A 26,835-nucleotide genomic window follows, 5' to 3' on the forward strand; every position below is an offset into this window, starting at 1 on the left:
TGTTGAAAATTGATTTATATATTTCTTGTGCATGTACATACACCTCCTGCTGGTTTCCAAAACCATCTCTCTGACTCGGGACCTAGAAGTTGAAGAGAGATATGAAAGTAGAACGTATCACCCGTGCAAAACGCTGAAAGAAGAGATAAATGATAAAAACTGAATTTCTCAGCGGCCACACTTTGGTCTATTCCAAAGACTGGTCTGCGATTGAAGGCATTATCCCCACAGGAGGTCTCAGAGTTTGACCTTGTTTACGCACGACTTGCTATCTGAAGAAAGCTGGATCAGCTAGTAGACAAACACATTAGAATATAATGAGCAAATGGCATTCAGAAACACAGCCAGATATTCTGAGTAATATTATCCAGGAGAACTTTTGATGAGGGAATTTTAAACAAGTTTTTCAAAATGTTTCAAATTTTATTTTTAAGAGAATTTTAAACTATATATCTTACCCAAACATGGTATGACTTTACAGACCTCTGTTACTAAACAGGGTCATTGCAGTCTTGCAGTACTATGTCAGTCATAACAAAACACTCTCATGTGGAACAGGGTGTAACTGGTCATACAGCTCAGTGCAGGACCACCCTTAAAGTACTGTGATAATTCACCCATAATTGTCCATGGCTAAGCCATCTCATACCTCCTCATCTTCCACAGCAGACACCTGCCAGCACATTTCTGGGTCACCTCTGATGTAATGGAAATACAGAAAGGGCTTGCAGATATGCTTAGCTACAAATAAACTAATGTAACTATCTCTCTGTCTTTCTGTCTCTCCAAAATCAATGGTGCTCCCTGGTCTTGGAGTGTCAGTCTCACTCATGCACCATCCCCTCCCCTCATCTGCCCGCACCCCTCACCAGCTCCCCACCCCATCACTGTCTGCCTGCCACATCACATCCATTGCTCATTGCTGGGATGACTCCCTCCAGGCCCCAGGCTGGGCCATCCACCTGTCAGCCGTCGTGCCTGCCTGCATGTGTGGGTGTGCGGGTGGATGTCAGGGTGAGAGGATGGGAGGGGATGGAGCCTGAATTGGTCGGCGTTAAAGAGCAAGTCCCTCGGGAGGCGCAGCCAGGGATAAAGTATATGAAGAGGTGGTGGCTGAGAGATGAGGAGATTTTATGGGGTAGAGAGTATTTGATGAAACCTCAAAGGGAACATTTATAACTGTCTGTTACTTTTGTGTTCTGGCTGTTCTCATCATAATGCTTTCAGTGAATTTGTACTTGGTTTCACACTGAGGTGCCTGAGTAAGTTAGCGGAAAGAATGTTGCGTTGGATATGGAAGTTGACAGCATGCAACAGGGAAACTTGGCAAAATAAGAAACAGAAGGCAGCTTGCATATTAATCTTAAAATTACACAAACAGATTTTATATTATGTTTCATTCAGATCAGCTCATTGTAAATGAGGGTAACACAAATGACCAAAGGGATGATTTGTGGTTATGTGTGAGATTTCTCAGATTTTTCTGTTCAGTAACTCATCATATGGCATAAATTGACCACCCTCCAGATTGACATAATCTTGTTTCTTCAAACATGTCTTTCAACACTATTAATACAGGCAGCCCTGTTCCCATACAGTAAGGGCACTATAAGGTCATTGTGGGGAGGGGGACACTCCTTGGATATTGAGGCCTGAGTGATGTATCGCATTTGTGTGTCGTTAAGTTGATGGCCTGTGCCAGCATTTTAATGCTTTCAGGTGTCGTTACTGATTAGGGCAGTAAAAGCTTAAAGTGGCCAAGCTCAGGGGGCTTTCACCACACCCACTAACCATCATTTATATGTTTACTACACTTGTGTAGTTACTATGTTTAATACAGAGTAAAACTTTAAATTGTGCTCTATTGCACATCCTCTTCTGTAAATAGTTAAAATATGAAAAAGCAGTTTGAGCCTAATTTCAGTGGCACAGTAAAGCAAGGAGAAGAGCATTTTTTGTTCATTTCCAGTTTGACAACACTTTTTTTCACCTTCCACTCTTCCATAATTGAAAACATTTTTATGGATTCATATCTCTTTGTCTTTGTTCTGAAGAGTGACTGTTGATGGCATGTTTGTTGTCTTCACTTCAAAAGTTGTCATTTTTCAATTCTGCCCTCAGATGTACTCACACTGTAATAGAGGTGACATGATGACAAACACAAAGTGCCTCTGAGAATTTACAAACAAGAGCACAAACTCTGAACTCTGAACATTTTAGAGAGAGAGGAAGAGAGGAGGAGGAGGGGCCGTGAATAAGTGAGTGAGTGGCCTGTCTTGTTAGAGAACTGCTGACTGTTCTGTTCTACACCTTTATTTCACATTTATTTAAACATTTGTTTTTGTTTGTGTGTATAGTTAAATACACATAGCATATGTAGCTGAATAAGTCTGAAATTAAACATAACTCTATGCAGACTCTTATTCCTACAATCCATCCACCCTTAAGGGACGCCTTACCTCAGAGTAACTTTCATATAGTAATTTCCCATTTGACATTTAACTTCTGGTTGGTTGTACTTGTACTGAATCCTCTTGGTAAAAAAAAAAGGAAACTGTACTTACTGAGTGAGTTCCTTTTTCCCTGCTGCTGGTTTGGGCATGGTGTGGTGAATGCCCCTGTAAATAAAAGAAGTTAATTTGATTGCCTGCGGCAGTGCTGTGCAGCCTGACCTTATCAGAGAGAGAGGTTGAATCTCTCTCTACTAGCTTGGGTGAGTCACCCTGCTTGCCCACATACACACACACAGAGTCACACACACACACTCACACACACACAAGCCGTATGTGTGTCTGTGTGATTTTCTCCCGGTAGATTTCTATAACCTCTGAACCACAAAAAAGGGGGGTGATGGAGGTTGAGAGCTAGCAGGAGAGAGAAGGAGAAAGAGAGAGACATAGAGAGAGGGAGAGAGAGAGAGAGAGAGAGACGAGACGAGACACAGAGAGGAGTTCCTGGCTCTGTGAACACATGAGGTTATGCATCCCATTGCATCATGGCACTCTCATCTGCAAATGCTAGGAAAAGAATTTTTAGAAAATGGAAAAAGAAAATGAGAGTGAGAAAGAGAGAGTGAGAGAGAGCAAGAGAGAGAGAGAGAGAGAGAGGGGGGAAAAAAAAAAACATAAATGGAAATGCAGGTGTCACCGATGCTGACAGTGAATTGACGATCGCTCGGCAAACATCCATCAGAGGCTTTGAGAGGCATTTTGGGGTTCTGGAGGAGAGAGCTCACATCCCCCTCAGGCAGGTTGATGGATCACCTACACGCAACAGCACCGCCACCACCGTCAACTCACCCTTGAAATTGATGAGCTGGGGCTCCTCTCTATCTTACCCTCACTCTGTTTTTCAGTTTCTCTCTCTCTCTCTCTCCCTCTCTCTCGCTTACACACACTCCCTCTCACTCTCATTCTCTCACTCCTTATGTGTCTGTCTTTCGCTATTTATCTGTGTGTTCCCTTCCTCTCTGTCCCTCATAAGTTGACACTGTCTGTTTGCATGTACCTCTTTTTCTCTCTGTCTTCCTCACTGTGCATGTGAGTGCAACAACACACCTTGGAAGCGCCACACACATCACTGCAAAGCTGTTCTTAGTATAGATAGTCAGCAAGAATACTACTCCTTCTGAGACAATAGGTGTTCTGTCAGCTTTGTGAAAAAAGTACTTGTCAGTTTGTCTAAAAGTAATGTCACAGAAATCACAGAATTCTCTCTCTCTCTCTCCCTCTCTCTCATATACATGCATACACCCACACTCATGACTCGCTCATAATTGAGTCATAGCTGGCTTGTGGTGGACAAAGTAATCCTGAGCTATGAAACAGGGTTAACACTTCAATTCCAGCTTTCATCAGAATTGAAAGTCAACCAGCAAAGGTCCATTGGTGTGACAGTTCCCTTTGCGATCTCAACCCCAGACCCTCGTGGTCAATTGCAGCTTGGTAAAGAGTCTGGCTTTGCCAGACAATTAAAAAAAAAGAAAAGAGAAAATGCTGTGTGCTGCTCAGTCAGGTGGTTCATGACTCTTGTTAGGCAGAGGGACAGGGGCTGCACTTGAAAGCTCTATGGCGACTGAGGTTACTGCAGTGTCATCACTTCAGGACAGCTGTAAAATCCAGCCAGTGCAACAGGGAGTTTGTCATTTACCTCTGGGTTATTTTTAGCCACTGGCAGACAGCCTCTCTCTCTCGCACTCTCTCTTTCTGCTCTTTCTCTCTCTCTCTCTCTCTCTCCCTCTCCCTTTATGCTTCAGCTATGCTACCTGGCCTTTTGTGGCTGTTTTGAGCTCCAAACTGCCAGAGTGTCACTTATCTGCAAGGCGAATACTCATTTTTATTCACTGGCTCGAAGAAACTTTTTGTGGTGGAAATTTGGAAGTTTTGTAAAACTCTGGTTACCTGGAACAATACACAAAACATTTTATTTTTTGTGTCTCAAGAGAGTTTATTGTTGTCAGGCTGAATATCAGGCTGTTGTGGCATAAAAAAACATGCATTCACAGAAAGCAAGTGTGAATGATTGCTGTAAATGAACAATTATAATTTAATACCAAGTGAGATGATGAAATGAACAGTGAAAGTAGCACAAAACACTGTCAAGTAACACAGCTGATTATTGCATTTGTTGTCATTCTGTATATATGCACTGTGTGACACGGGAGCTGTAGGTGTCTGGACAATATACTTATCTGTCATGTTAAGGTTGACCTATACAAGCTAACTGTTATTTGAATAGAACAAAGAATTTTGCGACTTGGAAAAAGCTTCTCTTTTTCACTAACTACAAGAATAGCTCTCTAACTAATCAGTTTCATATAGTTAATCAAATGACACAATCCAGTTCACCCCCGTAATGTTTTCATTTATGTTTTCACCGCTTCTTTTGATGAAAACAACGGTAGAACCAGCAGCAACATCACTGGCATCTATTGCAAGAGCTGGATGCATTTACTTATACAAGAGTGGTAACATGAGAATAGCAGTGCCTGAGGCAGTGCCTGGAGCGGCAGAGCTCTCTCACACTGCCAAATCTGACCACCAAAGCCTTCTAGCTGGGGAAGAAGTCACATTGAATAATCTCTGATTTCTGTACCTCTCCCTACACAGAGTGGGTTCATTTTAAGTCAGTTTCATTCTGTTTCACTGAATTTAAATTTTCTATTCTTTTAGGTGGTTGGACCGCCATCAGCAGGAGCCTTCAAGGAGAGGTTCGCCCCACCCACAAAGTTTCGGCAGTTCTATGACCGTGGTGACTTCCCTATTGCACTGGATCATAACACCAGGGGCCACCGAATCATTTGGAAGGTAACTGACTGCTTCCATACTGACTCTTTTCAAAACTGTCCTCTCTGTTCAATGTGGAACCCCAGCTACAATATAGTACTAAACAAGAGAATGCTCCTGGTCACCTAGACAGATGTTTGTTGTACAAAGCAGAAATATAGGCCAAGACTAAGGTTTTGTATTCCTGTCTCACGCATGTGCTTTATTGTTACAGACACATGCCATGTTGTGGTATGAACTCTTATTATAACATCACTCTCACTGATTCTGAAGACTAAATTGTGAAAAATGTGAATGTTATAGAGCACTGCTAATGGACAGGGATTATACATTCATTGTCAATAAGGTCTCACCAGTTATCATTGTCAGTCATGTGAGTTGTCAAGTTTTTGTCTCAACATGTTTTCCTTTGCAGTGATTAATTCATTTTAGCATTTGAGATAGCTAGTGCTGCCAAGTATTGTGTGTGTGTGTGTGTGTGTGTGTGTGCATGCACCATATATTGCTATCTCTCTGGGGACCGGTAAATCCCCAGTAAGATAGCATAATCTGAAAAAAGTGCCTGGTGTGGACCAAAATGCTGGTCCCCACTGGAAGAACAATGTTTTTCTAAACTGATGATAAACCACTGATAAGACAAAACATGTCAAAACATTCATTTGGTTAAGGTTTAGGTTAGGGTTAGGGTTAGGGATAGGTTAGTATTCTTCAGTTAGAGAATAATGGGAGTAAATGGGAAGTCCCCACTAGGATATGAGTACAAACTTGTGTGTGTGTGTATGTGTGTGTGTGTGTGTGTGTGTGTGTGTGTGTGTGTGTGTGTGTGTGCACTTGTGTGTAAATTTTTGTGTGCATCTCACTGTAGTCAGCATACAGGAAGTATAACAGCAGCTGAGAGGAATCCAGCAGACTCATACCCATAACCTGCATCTAATGACATTTTTAACTCAAAGCAAGTACACACACACCTTTTCTTATTCTCCAAATCACACCATTCTCCATTTCCTGGTAAAAAAAAATAGAAAAAGTGAAAAAAAAACCCATCCTAAAAGCATCCATATGAATTATTAACACAGGTTTCAAAATGAATCTTTTGAAAAAATAATGTCTTACTTTGAGTTTGTATGAAATTGCTTGCAGCAGATCGGAATTGGTGTATGAAATTGTTGCTGTCATATCTAATGCTGCTGTTATGCCTATTGATTTTGTACCTACACATGGTACTAATTTTTCTCCCCTGAATCTTTCTTTTTGAGTGTTTCAGCTCATTCATACCATAAGCAGGGCTATATACTTCATGTGTATGTTTTTCAAAGAGACATTTCCTGTGTGTGTGTGTGTGTGTACGTGTGTATATATATATATATATATATATATATATATATATATATGTATATATACACACACGTATTATATAAGGCTCTACAGTGTCATTGCATGTTTTTGTGTGTGTGACTGTGTGTGTGTGTTCTCTGCTTGTGTGAATGGTGCAAAGTTTGCACTGAGTAACCCTCAGGGCAAGAGTTCAAGCCAGGGTTACGGGAGTCATCTGCGCAGGTTACCAAAAAGTGAGTGAGTGTCAGATGAAAGAAAGAAAAAAAAAGGTATAGAGATTGTTGATTTAGTTCTGACTGAAGGTGAAAACAGAGAGTAGTGTACTTTCATCTCCTGCTGATATTTGCACAAGTCTCTTTCTTCTGTTTAGACCCATATTTTGTTATTGGTGTTCCTTGCACAAATTGTTTAAATTCACCTTGAGATATCATGGATGGCAAAATCTCTCCTTCTCTTTCTCTCTTAGCACGCTGTGTTTCTGCATTTTCACAGATGTATGTGCTGCTCTATGAATACAGAAAACGTACTGCATCAGTAATGTTTATTTAAGGGGATTTTTCCAGTGTAGCTTTGCACTCATTACTGTAATGAATTCCTTTCTCCCTTTCTCTCCTTCTCCTCTCCTCTTCTCCTCTCTTCTTGACTGTGGTCATCCCTAGCTCTGTGCAGTAGGGAGCAGCAGCGCATGGCTGTAGGTGTTTTCTACCAGTAGTTTCTCTGCTCTAACATTCACAATTTTGCTTCTCTCACATTGTCCCGTCTGCTCATTACTAAATAATAGGACTGCTGTGTCTCAGCAAACATCAAAGGAAGACTCATACATACAGGCAAAACCTCACTGAGCATTCTATATTTCATTTATTCACTCATATACATGTGTGTGCGCACACAAATACTTTTGAAACAGGGCTGATATTTACTGTGATAGGTGTGTGTGTATGTGTATGTTTGCTCATGTTTCATATGGTCCCATGTACCTATGTGTTCAACCTCTTCAGTAAGTGGCAAGCCAAAAGAGATTAAAAGCTGTATCAGTAGAATGATGCACCTGAATTTTTTTTTTTCCTTCATTTTTTTCTCTCTTGCTGTAAAAAGCTTTAGCTTAAACACATGTGAGGAGTGTGTGCAGCAGGCAGATAAGGCAGTATATCCAGGTTCCTTTCTCAGTGTAACAGATCTGTCCCTGCCATTGTAACTTAAACCCTGAAGCTCTGGTGCACTGCCTTAGCACTCCAGCTCACCAGCAGGGATTTCTGCAGCAGGAGCCCAGTGGTAGAGAGAGAGTGTGTCACACACAAACACACCTGGCCGTTTGGGCAGTAGAGTCAGATCCTTAGTGAATATCAGCTCCAGCCTGTCTGACTGAGAGCACCAGATAAGCCTCCCAGACCTAGTCACTCTGTTTATTACATTAGATCAACTTTATATCTTGTTTGTTTGAGTTGAGATTCATTTAGACTTCCCTTCCACCTTCTGCTCTTATTTTCTGTGTCTTTGTGTGTGTGTGTGTGTGTGCGCGTGTGCACGCTTGCTGTTCGAGCAGCATAGAAAAGCATTTTAGAAAGGGGTGTAAAGGCCTGAGCTGAAGCTGAATGGGAATAGAATGGGAGGAGAGGCAGTGATGGTTGTGGTAATAGTGGTAATGGTGGGAGACAATCAATTAATCTGATCAAGTGCCGTAGGGAATGGAGAGAATAAGCGCTCCAAAGGGATGCTTATCCATCTCACAAGCAAGATTGAATTATGCTGCTCCTCTGTATGGGCTTGTTTGTATGAGTATTTGTACGAATGTTTGTGTGTGTGTTAGTCTGGGGGAGGTGGGGATGTCTCTATTTTTCCTCTCTTTTTCCCCTTACTATCTCAATCTTCTCATCTACATTTTTATGCGCTGTAACTTATGGCCGATGGACCATGCCCTAGACAGTTTAACTCTATTGCATGCCTTGGGTACATCATTTGTTTTATGAGTTAATCCTGGACCGGCTATTTGACTCTCTTTCTTTTTAGATCGCAGACCAAGGCAGTCTGAGTACAGATATGATGAGAGAAGACTGGGCAGAGAGAAGACTGGGCTTGATTGGGCCTGTGGTTTTTATTTTTTGTTTTTTTTTTTTCCGTTAAGGACATTGTTTAAGTGAGACACCTTGTGAAATCTCAGTTGCTGATCTTGTAAGGCTGTTTTTTTTAACATGACATTCAGGTAAATTACATAATTGGGCTGCTTGTCTAAAAGTTTAAACCTATTTTATTTCTCTTTTCTCTGTGTGCCGATCTTAGTTTTCTTCTTTTTTTTTTTTCTTTTAATTTTCGTTTAACTGAGGCATTTTTGAATGGAATCTTGGGGCAGTCAGTGCCTTTAGGAGAATAAATGAATAGCTAGAGCAAAATGAGGTTAACCATGCGCACACAGGCCGAGAGCTTTGTGCTTTGGAGTTTTGTATAAAAAAATATTGAAGCATCCCCAGAACAAATGGGAAAAAAAACAAATAAAGGGGGAATGGGACTATGCCCTTTGGATCTATGAAAAAAACAACTTTGAAACAAACTCATGAAAAGGTAATATGCTGGTGAAAACTGGAGAAGAACAAAAAGAGAGAAAGGCTTCGAAATAACAGCCCTTTCCGACCTCCGGGGAGTTGTGTAGGATGCCCTGCCGTGGCACTGAACAGGCGTTGCGTTACACTTGGGAGACAGAAAAACACACATAGAGAAACCTCATCTGTAGGGCCACTGGTGTAAGCTTTGCAGTTTGCACATTTCATTCCAGATTGTTTGTGACGTGCAGGCACAAAGCTACGGCAGAAAATAAGATGAAAAGTTGCCACGATTTTGTCTAAGCCATAGAAAAAGTGTGTGTGTGTGTGTGTGAGAGAGAGAGAGAGAGAGAGAGAGAGAGAGAAGGAGAATGTGAGAGAGCAGAGAGAAAATTATGTAGCTTTTGGAAATGACGGCTGTGTGTAATTGCTTTGTTTAATCATCCATTTTTCATGACGCATTCTATCAATCTCTCAAAGCAAATTTTACCCTCTGTTCTATCTTAAATGGATCCTGTTGATTCTAGTCTGGCATTCAGAGACTAGTTACGTCATTTCTGCCATCCTGTAGTTGTGTACCAGAAAACAGCATGACCCCTTTCTGACGTACAGGCCCCATTGTTCATGTCATGAAGTGACAACAAGCCATCTCAGTCTGCCCCTTTTAGAAGAATAACACAAAGACAAATGTTGACATGTTTTGGATGGTCAGGAAGAGAGGGAAAAACAAACCCTTAGTGTATGTGTAATGTTTGGAATGTGCTACGAGTGAGTCCGCTGGGGTGGCTTTGCTCTCCCTCATCCCATTAGCTCATTGCAATGAATCTCTGGTGAGTTTCCCCAACCTTACTCACAAACCAAACACACTCTCTTTCTCTCTCTCGCTCTCTCACACACACATACACACACACACACAGCTGCATCTCAGCCTTTCTCACTCTCTCTACATGGGAACAGAGAAACATTGTGTCTACAGAGACACAGGCGCAGTGAAAAAGAAGCATGCTTTGAGGTGGGTTAGAGAGAGAATACATGGGAGACAGAGGGCCCTATCAGCAGAGATAGACAGTCTTAATGAATATTACCCTGCTGCATAAAGTTTGTTCAAACTGGGAATCTGAACACACATCTCCAGGGGAGACTGCATTCTTACTTGTATCCTATATACCACATAGCCATCCTGATGATGATTTGTTTAAGAGCATCAGATCTAGACAGATGTTGTAAATACACAGATATGTCTTTCCAAAGTTTCTCTCAAGAACTAGATTCTTGTGGACCTGTAGCGCATGGAGGTGCTGCAGTGTTGAAAGAAAAGAATACCCTGGTAAACTTGGATATGATTAAAAGGAATATCCTGGTAAATGTTTGTAAAACAAATTTCTGGCAGGTGAGCACAATTTTGCTTAACTTGGATGATGTAACTCACAAGGCCCAAGTGAAAAGCATGTGTGAAATGGGATTTCATTGACTGCCACTAGAGGTGACTGCAACCTGAAGGCATTGCTGTAGACTGCACGGCCAACCTGAAAAACCGTCTCTGAAGTCACTCATAATTTGGAAACATACGGTGCCCATCACTTAACTCTTTCCTTATTAGCAGCAGTCATGGTGACTTGAAGCACAAACAGATGCATGAAATTGACTGCCAGAATACACATTTCACATGTCTGATAGGACATGGTGAAGGTACAAGAAAGAAGCAAAGGGGATGTGGTCAGCAGGACTCAGACCTATGCAAGGAGACTGGTACAAACTGCTCCCATAACTACTCAGTCATGACTATCCAAAACGTGTTAAAGAGTTGTGGATGGCATGCTAGCTCAGTTTTGGAACAATAAATTTTCATGAAATTTCAAGGCTCTCACAAGCTGGGCTCAACAGAACATCTTGTTAGAAGAGGGAGTGGGCATTTTTTTTAAAACCCCAGCTTTTTCACAGGTACTGCTTGAGTGAAAGACTCATCAGAAGTAGGCTTTGAAGCCATGCCTCCAGCTGACACTGCACTTTGTACATGGTGCTCACCCAATCCCAACATTTGGAATTTTACAAATAGAAACCATTTACCAAAGTCCTCTCTCATCTCTCAGTGTCTCAGGGAGTTGGGAAAGGAGATGCTGTGAATTCCAAAATTCCTATTTTTCATGCAGCAAAACCCTTTCTAAAAGGTAGAAAAGATAATGAAACAAGCAAACAAACAACCATCAGGAACTGAGTCTGTGCAGGCAGACCAAACACTGATAACATAACGACTACCCAGGGTCTTTGTTTGGGGAAGCAAACTTCCAAAAGACAGACAGAACTTGGCTTTTCTTGCTTTCTCTTGTATCACACAGGAAATAAGGATCATCGTGTCCAGACAAATACACAGAAAATGAAAGGGTGTGGTAAGGTGAGGGAAGGGGGGTGGGCATGGATGAAAAAGACCCTTACAATCCCCTTTATTAGACTAAGACTGATACCATACACTGGAACTGTACAAAGAGAAGTTTATTCTAGTCTTCTTTCTTTGACTAGAGTCTGGATAACCCTAATGAAAGAAGACATCCTGTGACATCATTTTAAATTTTCAGTAAGACCTTATATTTCAAAGTGGGTACAATGGATAGAGATTAGTGATAAGATTGTGGAAAAACTAAATGAAGTAATAAGATTTTGTGATCCTATGGTAGTCATGTTTTAACAAATAAATGTGATGGTGTTGATTCATATTTACACACACATCCCAAGTATACTGTCTTTTTATTATCTCCAAAAAAGGTAAACTGTAGTAAATCCTTACCTATTGCCCTTGAAGAAAAGAAAATGACTTCAGCTCAGTTTGCTCGATTTCTTCTCTGGTACATTCCACAGTGGAGTTAAGATCCCTTCCTATTACCATAATTCTTATTTTAGCTTGTTAAAGAGGAAGACATGTTCACTAGTCGAATATTCTTCATGCATTTTGAATAAAAAGGACAAATGGCTGTCAAGAGACACCTCACAACCAGCTCCCGCACGGAGACCATATTAGTAGGAAGCACAGAGAGCACAGCACAAGGGTGAAAGGTCATAGAAAGTCAAACATGGAGTGTCTTTGTGGTGCGCCGAGAGGGAAGAGAAGGGTAGACAGGACAGACGGACAGACAAACAGAGTGAAGGACAGCTGAGATAGGACCAGGGGTGTGGTTGACTCTGACAGTTGCCACAAATCTCCTTGATTTGTAGAGTGGTGGGGGGGAGTATTTGCTCTCACCCCTCCCCACTGGAAGCTAGAGATCTATTGACTGGCATGCACATTGCCAGCGGGGCTTGTGACTCCAAATGGAGCCTTTAATTAACTAAATGGACCGGTGGCAGCTGGGAGCTCTCTGCGCCCAGCATAGAGAATGAGCTGAGTTAAGTCTGTGCACTGCTGCCTGCTATCAGTCAGACAGGACAAACAAATTCAGGACGGAATGATTGGGGGACAGAGAGAAATGGAGGGAGGGAGTGCTCTTCCCAGCACTTTCCTCTACTGCGAGAGTCAACATCCCATTTTTCTTATCAATGTCTGAACTGGACCCCCTGTCACTCATGCTATCACCCTAGGGACAGACTTTTACTCTTGTCTCTCTCTGTTTTATTGCTATCATGCTCTCACTCTAACTCTGTGCCCTCCTTCCTCCCTGCACCATTCTCATTAATGTCCACTCATCCATTCTGTCAAAGGTTAATTGGTTTGGAAATGATTCGATTCATTCTGGACGGTAATATTGTTATCAAGCTTTTGTTGGGGGAAAAAGAAAAGAGAAGGAGAGAGAGAGTGAGAGCGAAGGGAGAAGGAAAATCTACCCCACACATGCACTTAAGCCTAATTTAAAATAAAGGAGTGGATGAAAAAAAAAGAAAAGAAAAAAAAATCCAATTTAATCTACTTTGACTCCTTCTATTTTCTAGACTTTGGCCTAGGCCTGTCCCCACAAGTCTTTCCTTTAAATTATGGCAGAATTTCATTACCTTGAAAGCTTTCTCTTCCCCCTCCCTCTCCTTCAATCTTGTTCTCTTTCCCTCTCTTGGTCTCTGTCTCTCTCCATGTCTCCCTCCCATATTGTGAAAGGATAGACAGGCCCTAATATCTTTCTTTTAACCTCAAGGTCGGTGTATTCGGATTTGTTGAAGTGCTCAAGGGTCCCTGTGATTAATGTACTGTACAAAGTGCCTTGGAATTATGCACAACGACTGATGACGTTACTATGCAACACACACGCACACGCACACACACACACACACACACACACTGTGGACTCCCCCCCCACCACCCACATCACTGCCCTTGTTGTGGATCACCGGAGACATTCATATTCAAATGGAGTTACCCAGAGGCTCTCAGTCTCTCCCTAGTGCACCCTGACTAGCCCAGTGGAGCTCTTAGTCCTCATTCCATTCTTAGTGACGGAGCTTTGTTTAATGTCACGTTGTGCTGCTGACAATGTACATTCAGATGGGCACCCCTGGCACTCAAGTACTGTAGATCCAGCGTTGTGCTTCCTCAGATACTCTATAAGCATATGTTGTCCTATTTGCAAGCAGGTTGTGTAGCTGGCATACATTATTCTACCTGTAGGCTTGACTATTCTAACTTAAGCCAGCAGAAAGCTCACTGTTCAAGACATGTTGTGTTCCCTCAGAGCCTGTAGTATTTAGCAACAGATTTTTGCAAACATGATGGAGGATTAAAAAAAACAGACCAAATACTGGTCTCAGACACAGAAATAAAAGCTCCCTTTAGACAAAATTGTGCCCATGGACACAGTCACTCAGCATAGCATTGAGTGGGTCCTTTTTTATAGTCTGCTCTAGGATGTTTTCTTCCATTGTATGCCAGGCAACAAAATGAAAATACAGAGCTTTTAGGTTAATTCATAGTTCACACGTAACATAAGTCACTCTTGTTTTAATTATCAGACACAGCTGCAGTCACTGATAAAACAAGATTTCTGTTTGCCTGGTCACCACGGCTGTTTTGAGACTTTTTTTTTTTTCAGTTCATTTACTCAGCTCTTCATCGATCGTGGGTGTACAGGCCCATACACAGAACGTGTTTGGTGAGCTGATGATGTTATCTTCACTCTACTTATGTATGTATGTATTATTTGTATATTTATATAAAATATGTGTGGGCGCATGTGTGTGTGTGTGTGTGTGTGTGTGTGTTAGAATGTGTGTATATGTGCCTTGTATCCTTTTCTGCAAATTAGTGCTTCCAAGGTCTTTTGTGCATTCTCAACAGCCTGACCACTTTTGTCCTTACCATAATTGCTGTTGTAGTCAATAATCAGCATAGCTATACAAGGCTTCAAAACAAACCTGTTCTTCAGTTGTTCAGTTTCAACATTCTGTCAGTGCTGTATAAATATTCTGAAATAGGCTATTCGTTAATTCCTGTTCTCATAAAAGTGGCAGTAATCAATGTTTTGTGAATTCTTAGGACATGCCATTTAAACACTCCCCATAAAGTTGCTCACATGGATGATTAATGCTTCAGATGATGAAGAGAAGAGAAGGAAAAAAGTGAGAAATGTGAGGGGAAAAAATGCACATTGTTCTGCCCTATGGCTCTGTGCTCTTTCCTGGTGATTTGAAATGGCAGCATTACGAATGTGGTCCAGAAGACTTGCTTTTGAATGAAATGGCATTTAAAGGTGTCAGAGATTAAACTGAATCACTTATCTGACTTTGGTGAGCTACAGGGAATGGACAAAGCTTGTGAGCCTCCTAAAGTGTGTGTGTGTGTGTGTGTGTGTGAAGTGAGTTATTGTGATTGAGAGACAGAGACTGATTAGCTACATTAGATGGACCAGATAGATCCGTCTTAGTCAGCGAAGATGACAGCGAATTGGACTCTGGGTCATAAAGCATCAGGGTGGATCATTCTGGAATTCATCATTATTTTCACCATTATTACCTGTGACGCCCATTGTTTTCTGATGGATGTGTCATCGACTAACCTACATCAGTGGTCGATGTTCAGACGCAGTGCAAGCTTTCAACATTTCCTTATCCATTTGAAGGCTTGTCACAGATAAACATTGCAGATGAGGGGAGAGTGGCTGGGGAGAGAAATGAAGACAAATAGAATGAGGGGAAATGAAGGAAAAGAGAGAAATGGAGCAATGAAGTGTTTGAGGATTAAATTAGAGAGAGCGAGAGAGAGAGAGAAAAAGAAAGAGAGAGAGAAGAAAGAGAGAGAGGAAGAATGGGGCTATGAGCTGCCACATCTCTAAGCTGTGTTTTTTCGGTCTCTCACTCTTCTCCTGATAATGTAGTAGGGATGCTAGGAGCAGAGGGGTGGATTGTCAAGATGTCATCTTGCCATTGTCTTGTTGCGCATTACCGCTAAAGGAGCAGGCCAGAGGCATGCATGTGCTATGGAGAACATGACACCCTGGCATACGTAAGAAACCATTTCTTCCCTGTTTCACAGCACACTAAGAATAGTAAGTCCTTGCAAAAGCTGAATAAATATCAAGCTTGTGTGTGCAGAAATTGAAAAGAAATCTGCGAAAGACAGACGATTGTGCCAGTTTTATTGTTAAAATTGCATGAGAAGGGCTGTTCAAAGGGGAATTTGTATTAAAATGATGAATAATGGATTAGTTTTGAAGGAGGACGCTGTTACTCTAACCTCAATATGAGTCTGACCTGCCCTAGCTCTAATGCTAAGGCTGACTTATTACAGCTCCGGAGTGCACTCTCAGCCCCCTAGAACAACCTTTGGCTACAGACAGGCTCCTGAAATTGCTGAGATGGTACACAATGTATTTGTTCTCCCTGTTCCTCCTCTTCCCATCTTCAGAAACCAGATATCAGCATTTTTCCCTGCTGTCACCCATCCCTATGTCAAAGACAGTGGCCTTCACATTACTGATTACAGTTTGTGTGTATGTGTGCATGTGGTCTCTGAGTGCAGAGGCAGACGATGTCATTTCTCAGCAGCAATTAGCTTTATACTGACTGGGGCAGTCCCTGGAACTCAGTCAAAGATTTGAGAGAGGAACAAAAAGAAAAGATTAAGATTAAATAGCAAAAGGGAAGCATTCAAGACGGTTATATTGGGAAACAAACACACATATTTAGAGAGAGAGAGAGAGAGAGAGAGGGAGAGAGATGATTAAGTGTTCTTTTGTGGATGTACGCACGGCTAGCCATTCCACAGCTCTTTAGTTGCGTGAGAACCTGTCTGAGTTACTCTAATGAGTCAGAAATGACTGGCACCCTGGGAAGGAGAAGAAGCGCATGCCATGCTGGTCTAGGCAGAGGAACAGAGAAGACAGAGGGAGCAGGTCAGGCGAGCCCCCAGCCTGTGTGAGTTTAAACAGAGCATGCCCAGGCCCTAATGAGGGAGAAATTGCCAGTGAAGAGAGTATGACACTGACAACTGAGACAATTCATGATGCGGACACTTTTGACATCCAGTCTGTACGGGGTGACAGCTTTGGCATGGGCACTCTGGATCGTAAGAATAACTGAGTAATTTGAAGGTGGTTGTTTTTAGTGGTGTTTTGTTGCTGCATTTCTTTATCAGTCTCCAGCTTTATCGTTTATTTAGAGCTTTGTTGCAGATTTGTACCGGTGATTTCCTCCATATGAGTTCTAAATTGCTTGAATGCCAGGCTTTAAACATCCCTCTTCTGACTGTATCTTCATGGCATTGTAATATCAAGTTTATAAAAGAAAACAAACAAACCAAAACTTCAGGAAAGTGATTACTTCTTCATAAAGAGAACAACAAATTTTAGTGAAGTGTAACTTATCAAACTCAGGAATTATTTTGTAGTTTTGTTACTTTACTTTTACTTTTTGTGCTACAAAGCATACAACACTGATATCTACAGCACTGTCTCACTGAAGTCCTTGAAACTTTTTGTGCTGGAAAATACAGTTTATTATACCATTTTATGGTTCGAGAAAACCAGGAATCATTTTGTGTAAGTTTCCATGAGCATTGCTGTTCCAGCCCTCTGTTCTCTATGACACACCACTCAATCAATGTGGTGTCACGCTGTAAATCAACATCTCCCAGCTTAGCGTCACCAATACTCCTCTTGGGACGTGGCAACATGCCGTTGCCTGTGCTGGCTGAATAGGAATATTTAGCAGCCCCTCTTAAGGTTCCTGTTCTCCAAGATTCCTCTCCTTCAGGACTTGACCTTTCACCCCTCACATTACCAGCAGTGGCATGTTACTGTGCAACAATCCACATGCTGTGACAAGCCTGAGGTTTCCTAACATAATTTTGATCTGTTAAAACCAAATCTTATTTTGATCTTACTGTTTAAAAAAGCCGCATCTCTGTACCTTTATTCTTCTATTCTTTTTAAAACTGTACTGTTTTTGATCTGTTAATGCATACACCCCTTTTTCTTCAACTGTTCAATGAAGAAAAAGCAAAAAAAAAAAACCAAGAACACATTCAGTTCCTAGCCAGTACCTCTCCTGCCCCAGCATGTACTCTTGCTACCACACATAAGAAATGGCCTCCATTTAGACAGTCTTAATGACCTCTCCTAATGTCTCTTTGTCATAGCCCTTATTTTTGACAGAATTCATTTTGGTTCATGACAAAAAAAATGACCCAACCCAAACGGCTCCCAGAAAATAGCCCCACTGAGAGCTTGTACAAGCAACTATTGTATGTTGGGGCAACTTTCCTCTTAATTTTGTATGCAAAAGAAAATCCTATATGTATTTTTCTTAATTCATTTTTTTTTTATTTTGAGGATTTTCTTTTGTGCTGGAAATGTTTTATATAGTGTTGTAATGACTGTAGGTGTGGTGTTTGCAACAATCATTTTAATTTACTGTCAACATGTTGAAGTTGGGTTGCAATGCAGCAAGCCGAGAGCACTTGTATAAGTAAATGTTTACATCCTCAGAGTGTAGTACTTTCTTTTGTCAATGCTGGCCAAAGAGCAAGTCTAGCTTGAGCACCATCTGTCTTCCTGAGTGAGCTTTCTAATATTTGTAATGGTTCCTGCAAAATATTAATACTGACCTTGTCAACCATGCATAGTGCTGCACTGAAATTTAACTAAGGAGGCCTCTCCTTTTTGGAATGGAATCCCAAGTCAAGCAGTATGGCATGTTTGCTCTTAGCCATGTGTCCAATGAGAGAGAGAGCTGAACTATCTTTGGCTGTTTTGCATGCCCTAGCCTGGCATGTTTTCCACCTCACAAACTGCCTGTACCCCTGCATTGAGAGACAAGCTCATTATTATTGGAGAAGCTGAAAACAGCCTCGCCTGGGTTGTCTAGCGCCTACTAATGGTCAGTGCAGTCATGGAACTTATGAAACAATGTAAAAATCACAGGACCATGTTATGATCCAGGCTCTATGACACAGGAGACGCATATGCAATGACGCCCTATTTGATCAACACTGAGACAGCATTCATCTATGGGCTAAATTCCATACAACTGTGCCTATTAGCTTCATACCATATCTTCAGTTACAGCATATGATGCACCCTCTCCATAACACTGACCTGGTAATTAGCTGGCGTTTATTAGCACCCCAGCATCTCTGCAGGCTTTTGACTCCCTCCTGGGAAGGGATAATACATCCTCCAAAATGACTTGTCTGGCCATATTTCAGTATAGCTTGAGTTAGCTTGTACAGACCTTGTTGGAATGCTATTGTTCTTTATGGTGGAGGCCTAAATAAGCCTGTCTTAATTGTGTCTTACATTCCAGTATATTTCATACGTTAAATCAGGTTAAGCTGTGAAACAGTTTGTAAATACGTGTATTACAGAGATAGTCTAAACAGTATGCAGTGTGAAACTGTGCGATTAAACAAATTATTATTGTGTGTACTTCATTAACTTGGCCTAAGCAATGGACTTTACATTTAATGAACCTTTTGCACCTAGATGCAGATGCTTGAAAACTTAACACTAATTAAAAGTGTTTAAATGCTCTGCAACCCTTTCGCTGACACTATTCTTTGAATTTTCTGGGGGAAGGAGGGAGAGAGTGAGAGAGGGGGAAAGAGAGCAAGAGAGGGACAAAGAGCGACATGGTGTGAGAGAGCTTGCAGCTGCACAGCCTTTAAGCCTTTCTTCCCTTTCCACAAAGTGAAAGCCACACTTTCAAATTCCAAAGCTTGATACTTCTCATCTTTTTAAACTAAGCCATCAACACTCAATATGAGAATTCAGAAATGATTAACCAGGTGTCTGGAATAACTATTGAATGCATGAAGAGCATCTCTTCAGTGGCTAACTACAAATCACATTACACAAGAGTGTGAGGTATTTACATGTCTTTGTCACTTTTTCTCTTAGTTTTCAGTTTTCCTTGACTGCCATACATTCAAAGCTGTCTCTGTAAAAAAAACTTAAGCAGTGACACTGTCGTCTGAATAAAGTCAGTTATTTTTGTGGTGCTTTCCCTGTACTGTGCCGAGCTGTTTGTCTAAATTAAGGCTAAAGGTTTGCTGAGCTGAATTTCACACTATTTCACACTAATTTTAACAACATCAAGAATGTTCCAATGTAATTGAATCTTTGTTGAAAAATGTGTCTCCGTGTTTTGATTTTCTTTTCTTTTTTTTTTTTTTGTTTAACCTTTACTACATAATGATGCATCACTTAACATGATAATCTGTGATTTGTAGCCTTCTTAGCGAAAATTAGCCTAGTTACTTAGTGGAAATCAACCAACACTGCACAATTAAATCATGTTTGCCTTTGGCAGAAGAGTATGTTCAAAATATTTTCATTGTTATTTCTTCAGTTGGGTCAGTCTTGGGTCAGATTGTGGCCAAATTCCTAGCCTCCTCCACATGGCCCTTCTTACAGCCTCTGAAAGTAGTGAATTGGCATAAGCAGCTTGCAAACACTGTTTTGCTCCATGCTAGATCAGCTACACTCCTTAAACTCCTCCGTCTCAGATTTGCTAAAGAGGCAGAGGGAAAAATGTTAGAGGCTGATTTGGGATTTAGCTTTGCTGCTAGTTTGAGGTTACTTAATTTGGGCAGCCACTGTGGAGAGACTCTAGGTTGGACCATAGCTCTGCCTTAGTTTGAACCCTACTTCCATATACAGTGAATTATGATCGACATAACAAAAGACCTGATAAGAGTATAAAGGGAAAGGATTTAATGGAAGATTGGGACACTAGTTAATTCTTCCGCTAAACAAACTAACTTAAAACAATTTAGGCATACACACATGACTTTTACATATATTAAACGCATACATTAAACACATATATTAAACACCTGATATTTTCATACTGCAAATAAGGATCCCTTTTTTGTCTGCTGGCCTGCCTGACATGCACAATGGCTACACTCAAGCTATGCAGTTACATTGAAGCTTTGAATTTAAAAAGCTTGGTAAAACAGCTGCATCTTAAATACAATTTATTAAATCAAATCAATCAGCATACTTAATTTACTCATTCGAGAAGGGCAGGTAAAAAGTTTTGCAATGGATTCTAGTACATTTCCAGCCCAACCCTGAGCTTGTTACAAGCATTTGATATTTAGTATGTTCTTGAGAAAAAAGAAATGCAGGCACTGCCTTGCATCAACTTGAAGGAAGAGAAAGTGTCACCAGGCAGCCTTTCTTATTTTCAACAATGTGGTGTGCATGACCTGATGAGATTGATCAATAGGCCTAAGTCGCTGTAATGAAGCAGCCCATCGATTAGGCCAATGACAGGGCATTCACAAGTTTAATCTGTGTAACGAGGCCAACCTTTTTCTTTGAGTTCAGAAAGATGTGTGTTAACACCAGGCAGCACAATGGCAAACACATTTTTAGGGTTGGTGTGCATTTTGTTACTTGAAGAAGCCAGGCTTGTGTGGTTCATAAAATGACATTTTGCACTTTTTTTTGTAGTGGTATTTAACATCCTATTCTGGATTTTCAGTCCGAAATGCCAATATTTAATTTATTTTTCCTTTTTCACAAAACCCAGATGAAGGCCATCTAGTTAACTGAACTGAGTTAAATCAGTTGTTTCTACGTCATAATGGCCTCTTTGCTTTTCTCTGCATCTTTTGCAATGCAACCTCATCTGCATCATTTTGAAATGGCTATGTGTCAGCCTCAGGTCTGTGACATATCTCTGAGGCATGTTATCCAAACTTAGTTTTATCCTTTACCCTTTACTTTCATCCTCATCACTAGCACTGTATAAAGAGAATTCAGTCAACTTTGCATAATTTTTAAATGTGAATGACAGTTACCCTCATGCTTATCAGTGGCATCCTGTCCGGCCAGTCCTGGGTTTTCAGTTGTAGCTGTGGCCCTACATTCAGAGCTGGGACTTTGAGAGGCCAATAATGCCATTCAGTGCTGCTTGAAGGGGTTGCAAATGACCCCCTTACCGTTGGAGCTCTTAGGGACAGTGTCCTGGGAGCAGGAGGAGGTACTAACGTGCCTTGCCAGGGGAATATTTATGCCCCTTTTTTTCTGTTGTCATCATAGATTTTAATGCTCTCTCTCTCTCTAGAGAGGAGGAGAATCCTCATCACTGCAGCAGCTGGCTCTATATCCCAATGGTCTTGTACTTTAGTTTAAGAGTCAATAAAGCAAAGGAATGTTTGTCTGAACATTGCCCGTCTCTTCAGGGTCAGCTGGCAAAGCTTTCCCATTCCCTGGTTCTGTTTCCACTCCCATTTGTTTAGTCCAGCCAAGGACAGGGAGACCCAAATCATGGAACACCGTTTATCATGCTGGAAACAATTACCAGAGATGTGTCATTGTCAGACAATTCAAACTGATTCTATTAACCCTTTAGTAAGTGACATCTTCTATCACCCCCCCCCCCCACACACACACACTTACACACACACACACACACTCACACACACATACACACACTCTCTCTCATTACTTTCTTAACCTGCCTCCCTCAGCGTCTCCCCCTCTCTCTCTCTCTCTCTCTCTCTCCATGGCAGAGCTGCTTAGTCAGGGGGCTCCTTCTTTTCGCATTCTTGACAATGAGCTCCAATGCAGGTCAGCCCCCCATTAGCTTCGGCACATTGCTTAGATTATAGTGCCAGGTCAACACACTGTATTATATATCTAATCTGCCTTTTTCCAAATAATGAAATTCTCTTTCCCAGGGAAGCAATGAGAAAAAAAATCGCTTCTGATATCTCTAACCTAAGCTCTTAAATGAAGCTTTTCAGCATGGCATAGAGTGAAGGGGAAGAGAATGGAACAGTCTCCCCCTGCATACTTGTTGTTTTGTCACCTATTCAGCCAGCAGGACAGCAGGATTTGAATGACAAATGTATATGAGATGTAATGCTTTCCCTCCCTATTCCTTCTGTGTGATTTACATTTTTTTCATGTGTGGAGTGTGCATATAGTGTTTGTGTGTGTGCACATCCACAGGTCTCTGTGTGTAATGTTTTTCAAATGAGAGGTGAAGTAAAGGTTACCATTATGAGTCACCAGACTCAGTGTGCCTATTTGAGAAAAAAGAAGACAGAGGGCTCCATACTGTGAAATGAGCCCAGTGCCAAATACCACAGCCACATGAAAGGTCACCTATGTTTTCATAACTCTACTTGCTTCTCCACACTACACAGTAAAGGAGATTGCTCCAAACATGTACCTAACTAAATACTTACAGAGGAGCTCTATGATACATATTTGAGACAATCCCTGTAAGTGCAAATGAATTAATTAGCAAAACAACTCGTATACTGCTAGCAAAACATTTTCTTTCCCTCTCCCTTCCTCTCTCTCTTTGCCTAAACTGTGTAGTATGTGACAGTGAGGTGCAAAAGAGAAGTGGTCATGTGAAATACATCGCTTTAACATTTATAATGGTTTCAGATGTGGGCTGTCCTTTCAAAACATCATAGTGCTACATTTTTAACAGCTTCATTTCCGCAAGGTGCTGCTATAGGTCCCCACTGGGATCAAGCCTAACGACTTTGAGCACTGTGTTTGGCAGGGTTGTGAAAACCCTCTAGCTATGCCGGGGGCTAATGGACTGGTTTGTTAATTTTAGTGTTGCTCCTTAGTCAAGTCAATGTATACACAGACACAGGGTCATATTTCACTTACTGAAACTGTTAACCAGCATTACAATGACTGTAACCAGTCCCTTGCTGAACTTGACTGCATATGCTAAAAGCTTTGATAAATCAGGTCAGAAGGATGGTGAAAATTGTGGCTTACATGTGCTCCAGAGGTTGCTTGTGCTAACAGCGTGTAATTTTACAAAAAGAAAGAACATTAACCTGTTGTACTAATGAGGCTTAAATACTTTTTTCATCTATTGAAGTCTTATGATAAGCTTAACAAGCTTAATAAGTATGATTTCTCTCCAGGTATCTTACGGTCTGTCTGCGATGTGGGTCTGTCTTGTTATGGGTGCGTAGGTGACTGTGTAGACCAATCCTTAATCTAACCAACTTAGATTGCTACATTGTACCCAGGTTTGGAGGTGCTTCTTCAGGCACTCTTCTCAGATACTTTATGAAATGTTTCCTTTAAAGAGGACAACAAGGACTTTGGTGATGCTGGATTTCCGTGATGATCTGTTATGTGTAATGTTTTCTGAGGTTTTTTGAGTCCAGATTTCTGCATTTAAGATACATTTTCAGGCTTCACAGAAGCCCTTACTCTGTCCTCCATGGGCACTGGGATCCATCCCTGAGCTTCAAGTAGAAAATTTACTTGGGATACCTTGAGTCACTCATTCTATAATGGCGTGACTTTCCCACCTTAGCTGTTGTGTCATGATGGGGGCCCTGAGGATCATGCTTGTTTGCCTCAGTACAGTGGTATTTGTTTGTCTGTCAAGTGATATTAAGTTTTTTCCTGAGGCAGCCCTGGTGGAACTTTTTAATAGGTTTTATGTGTCCTGGGTAAGATGTCCATATTTCTGTACCATAGGGCAAGGAAAGGATAACCACTGCACTGTATACAACCACTTGGTCTTGGTTGTGATATCATGATCTCCAAGGATTCTTTACACTATTTTCCTAAAGGCCATACAAGCCTTGGCAATCTGCTATTGAATCTCATCATTGTTTCTGCAGATTTGAAGATGACCTGCAAACTAGAATTCCACAACTGAGATTGCAATGATTTTTAACTTGGGAAAATCATGATTTTTTGACAATGTTGAACATGTTGCCCTTAGTCCTGTCATGTGGATACCCCTGGGAAGCTACAAGGAAACCATAATGGTATCCAATACTGTATAGCTTTGCTGTGTACTGCACAGAAACATACACACTAATCAGTCTGTCAAGTTTTACATAATTAGGTAATTGGTGTTTTAAATGCTTTATCCTATTTTAATTTTGGGGAAATTAATGTGAGCAGCACGGTGGCGCAGTGGGTTGCACTGTCGTCTCACAGCAAGAAGGCGGCCAGGGTCCTTTCTGTGTTGAGTTTGCATGTTCTCCCCGTGTCTGTGTGGGTTTCCTCCCACAGCCCAAAGACTTGTAAGTCAGTCGAATTGAAGATACTAAATTGCCCCTAAGTTGTTTGTCTGTATGTCTGCTCCGCAATGGACTGGTGACCTGTCCAGGGTGTTTCCTCGCCTCATGCACAATGGGCACTGGGATAGGCTCCAGCACCCCCCATGACCATAATTAGGATAAGCAGCTTAGAAAATGAATGAATGAAAAATGAAAATAACTTTGGATGTGCCTGGCACACCTTATTATTTTTCCCATTGAAAATAATAGAACATGGACATCTTTTGTCAAAAAATTTGCTACCAGATTTGTTTTGATGAACAGATTAGATTTGGATACCAAGGAATAGCTACATCTTGTTGGTGTCTGCAAAATTTTCTCCTGCTTTTGCTTTATTTCTGTAGCAGTTGTTCTTTAGTTCAGTTCTTGAAATTTGGTATTGGCAGCTGATTTAGCTTTCTTGTAGACCTCTTTCTTTTGCCTGGAGTTTTTGTTTTGTTGCCAGATAATTAATGTTTTCCACTTTTGCTGATGAGGTCTTGAATCTCCTGGCTGTTTAAATCAAACCAGTCACAGTTTTTCCTTTTGATGTAGCTGACTGAATTTTCACAGCTGACTGCAGCTTTGGTGGATTAGTGAAAAAGTGAAACGAAAGTCAATGAGTCTGTATCACCGAATGTATGAGTCTGTGGTCAGTCCAGCATTGGTCATGGCATGTGTGATATGAATATCTTTGTTATATGTCTTCCTTCTGATTACATCACAGTCAAGGAGGCACCATTGCTGTGAGCAGAGGTGGTACCAGGAGGTCTTAAACTTGTTCTTTATTTTTTATTGATTGTCAAGTCATGCACAAAGCAGGTTGTTAATATGGGGTGGCTGTTGGACTTTCACTTACTGACCTTCTCTATGCCATTGATGCCACATATGGTTTTGGTGTAGTGAGAAGAATCTACTTGAGTTGGCTGAAGTAGGCCTTCTTGATGTCATCGCTGGTGTCCAGCATTGGAGTATAGGTGCTGATGATAGTTCCATGTTGGTGTTTTGCAAAATACAGTTGGAGAGTCATGAAATGCTGGAGGTGCACCAGACATGTTCCATCTGACATATCTGGTAAACTTTTTGACTCAAGACAAAGTTGTCAATATCAGCCCCTCTCTTTAATCTTTCAGTGGAACTGCTTGCTCAGTTTACCCTCTAAAACAAAGCACTATCCCCAATAACAACAGGATTCTCCTAACACTATATATATGTAGATGATGCACTGATATGTCAGACCTTCAAAACTCACTGCACAAAATAATCTGTACTTTTTATAACTTTGGTACACTGTAAGGTTTTAAAATCAGTTTTAAAAAGTCAGTCCTTATGTTGCTCATGTAGAACAAATCAAAGTAACTACCAGATATTATCCTTGCTCATCAAGTTTCCTACCTAGGTGTTCAAATAAGTACCTCTCTATCAACTGTCGCTAAGACCAACTATACCAAGACATTTAAGAAAATAGATTACACCAAGTGCATGCAGATCCCACTGCCAATGTCAGTCCCTGTGAAAATCTCAGTAACTGAATCCAAGGCTTTATTTTTATTCATTATTCTTCACTTGATTTTTCATAGTTTTAGCATGAACCCTGAAAATTCAACATTATTTTTATAACACACACACAGTTAGCATTTGTTCATTTCTATTAAAGGATGATCAGCAAAATCTTTGATATAGTGACAACTTGAGAAGGGTCAGCTTACCTACATGAAGTCATGGTCACCAAAGCCCTTGACTAAATTCAGGGGACAGCCCACGTGAGTTTCTTTCTGTAAAAGAATAGAGTATCTCAGGAACAAAGCCTGTTTTGTCAAGAGCTGACAGAGAGCATGTTTTAACATGTTCTGATTCATGCTTTTTGAATGCTGTGTAAGCCTAGAAGATGGGATCTTTCAGTTTTCTGTTATATCTTGGGTTTTCTTGTCATTCCAACATCAGTCTACATCTCATCTGACAGTGTAACATGGTCCACATGTGGCTGCTATCCTACAGTATTGTTCTCACGAAGAATAGTTCAGCCCAGCATGTAGCAAAATGGCCATTAAAACAGGCGAGATACTGCTATTGAATCTTTTTGTATCGATGTAGTTTTGTTTGTGTGTGCATAGCCGTTTTCACATATGCACTATGGACTATAACCGCAGAATCAGGTTCGCATTATGTCCGAAGTTGCCCTTTCACACAGCAGCAGATAGTCCGAGTCAGACGCTTT

The 26,835-nt window shown here is 41.1% G+C and overlaps 1 protein-coding gene across 1 annotated transcript in view; it reads left to right on the forward strand.

Moving 5' to 3' along the window:
• Positions 1–927: 927 nt before the first annotated feature.
• The window catches only part of pacrg (PARK2 co-regulated), a 93,512-nt gene continuing 67,604 nt past the window's right edge, over positions 928–26,835 (forward strand). Inside the window, exons 1-2 of the mRNA XM_030787470.1 lie at positions 928–1,014; positions 5,172–5,306. Coding sequence (XP_030643330.1) covers positions 928–1,014; positions 5,172–5,306 — 222 coding nt within the window. The remainder of the gene's footprint in view (positions 1,015–5,171; positions 5,307–26,835) is intronic.

The sequence above is a fragment of the Chanos chanos genome, chromosome 10 (genome assembly GCF_902362185.1).
Source record: "Chanos chanos chromosome 10, fChaCha1.1, whole genome shotgun sequence".
Lineage (NCBI taxonomy): Eukaryota > Metazoa > Chordata > Actinopteri > Gonorynchiformes > Chanidae > Chanos > Chanos chanos.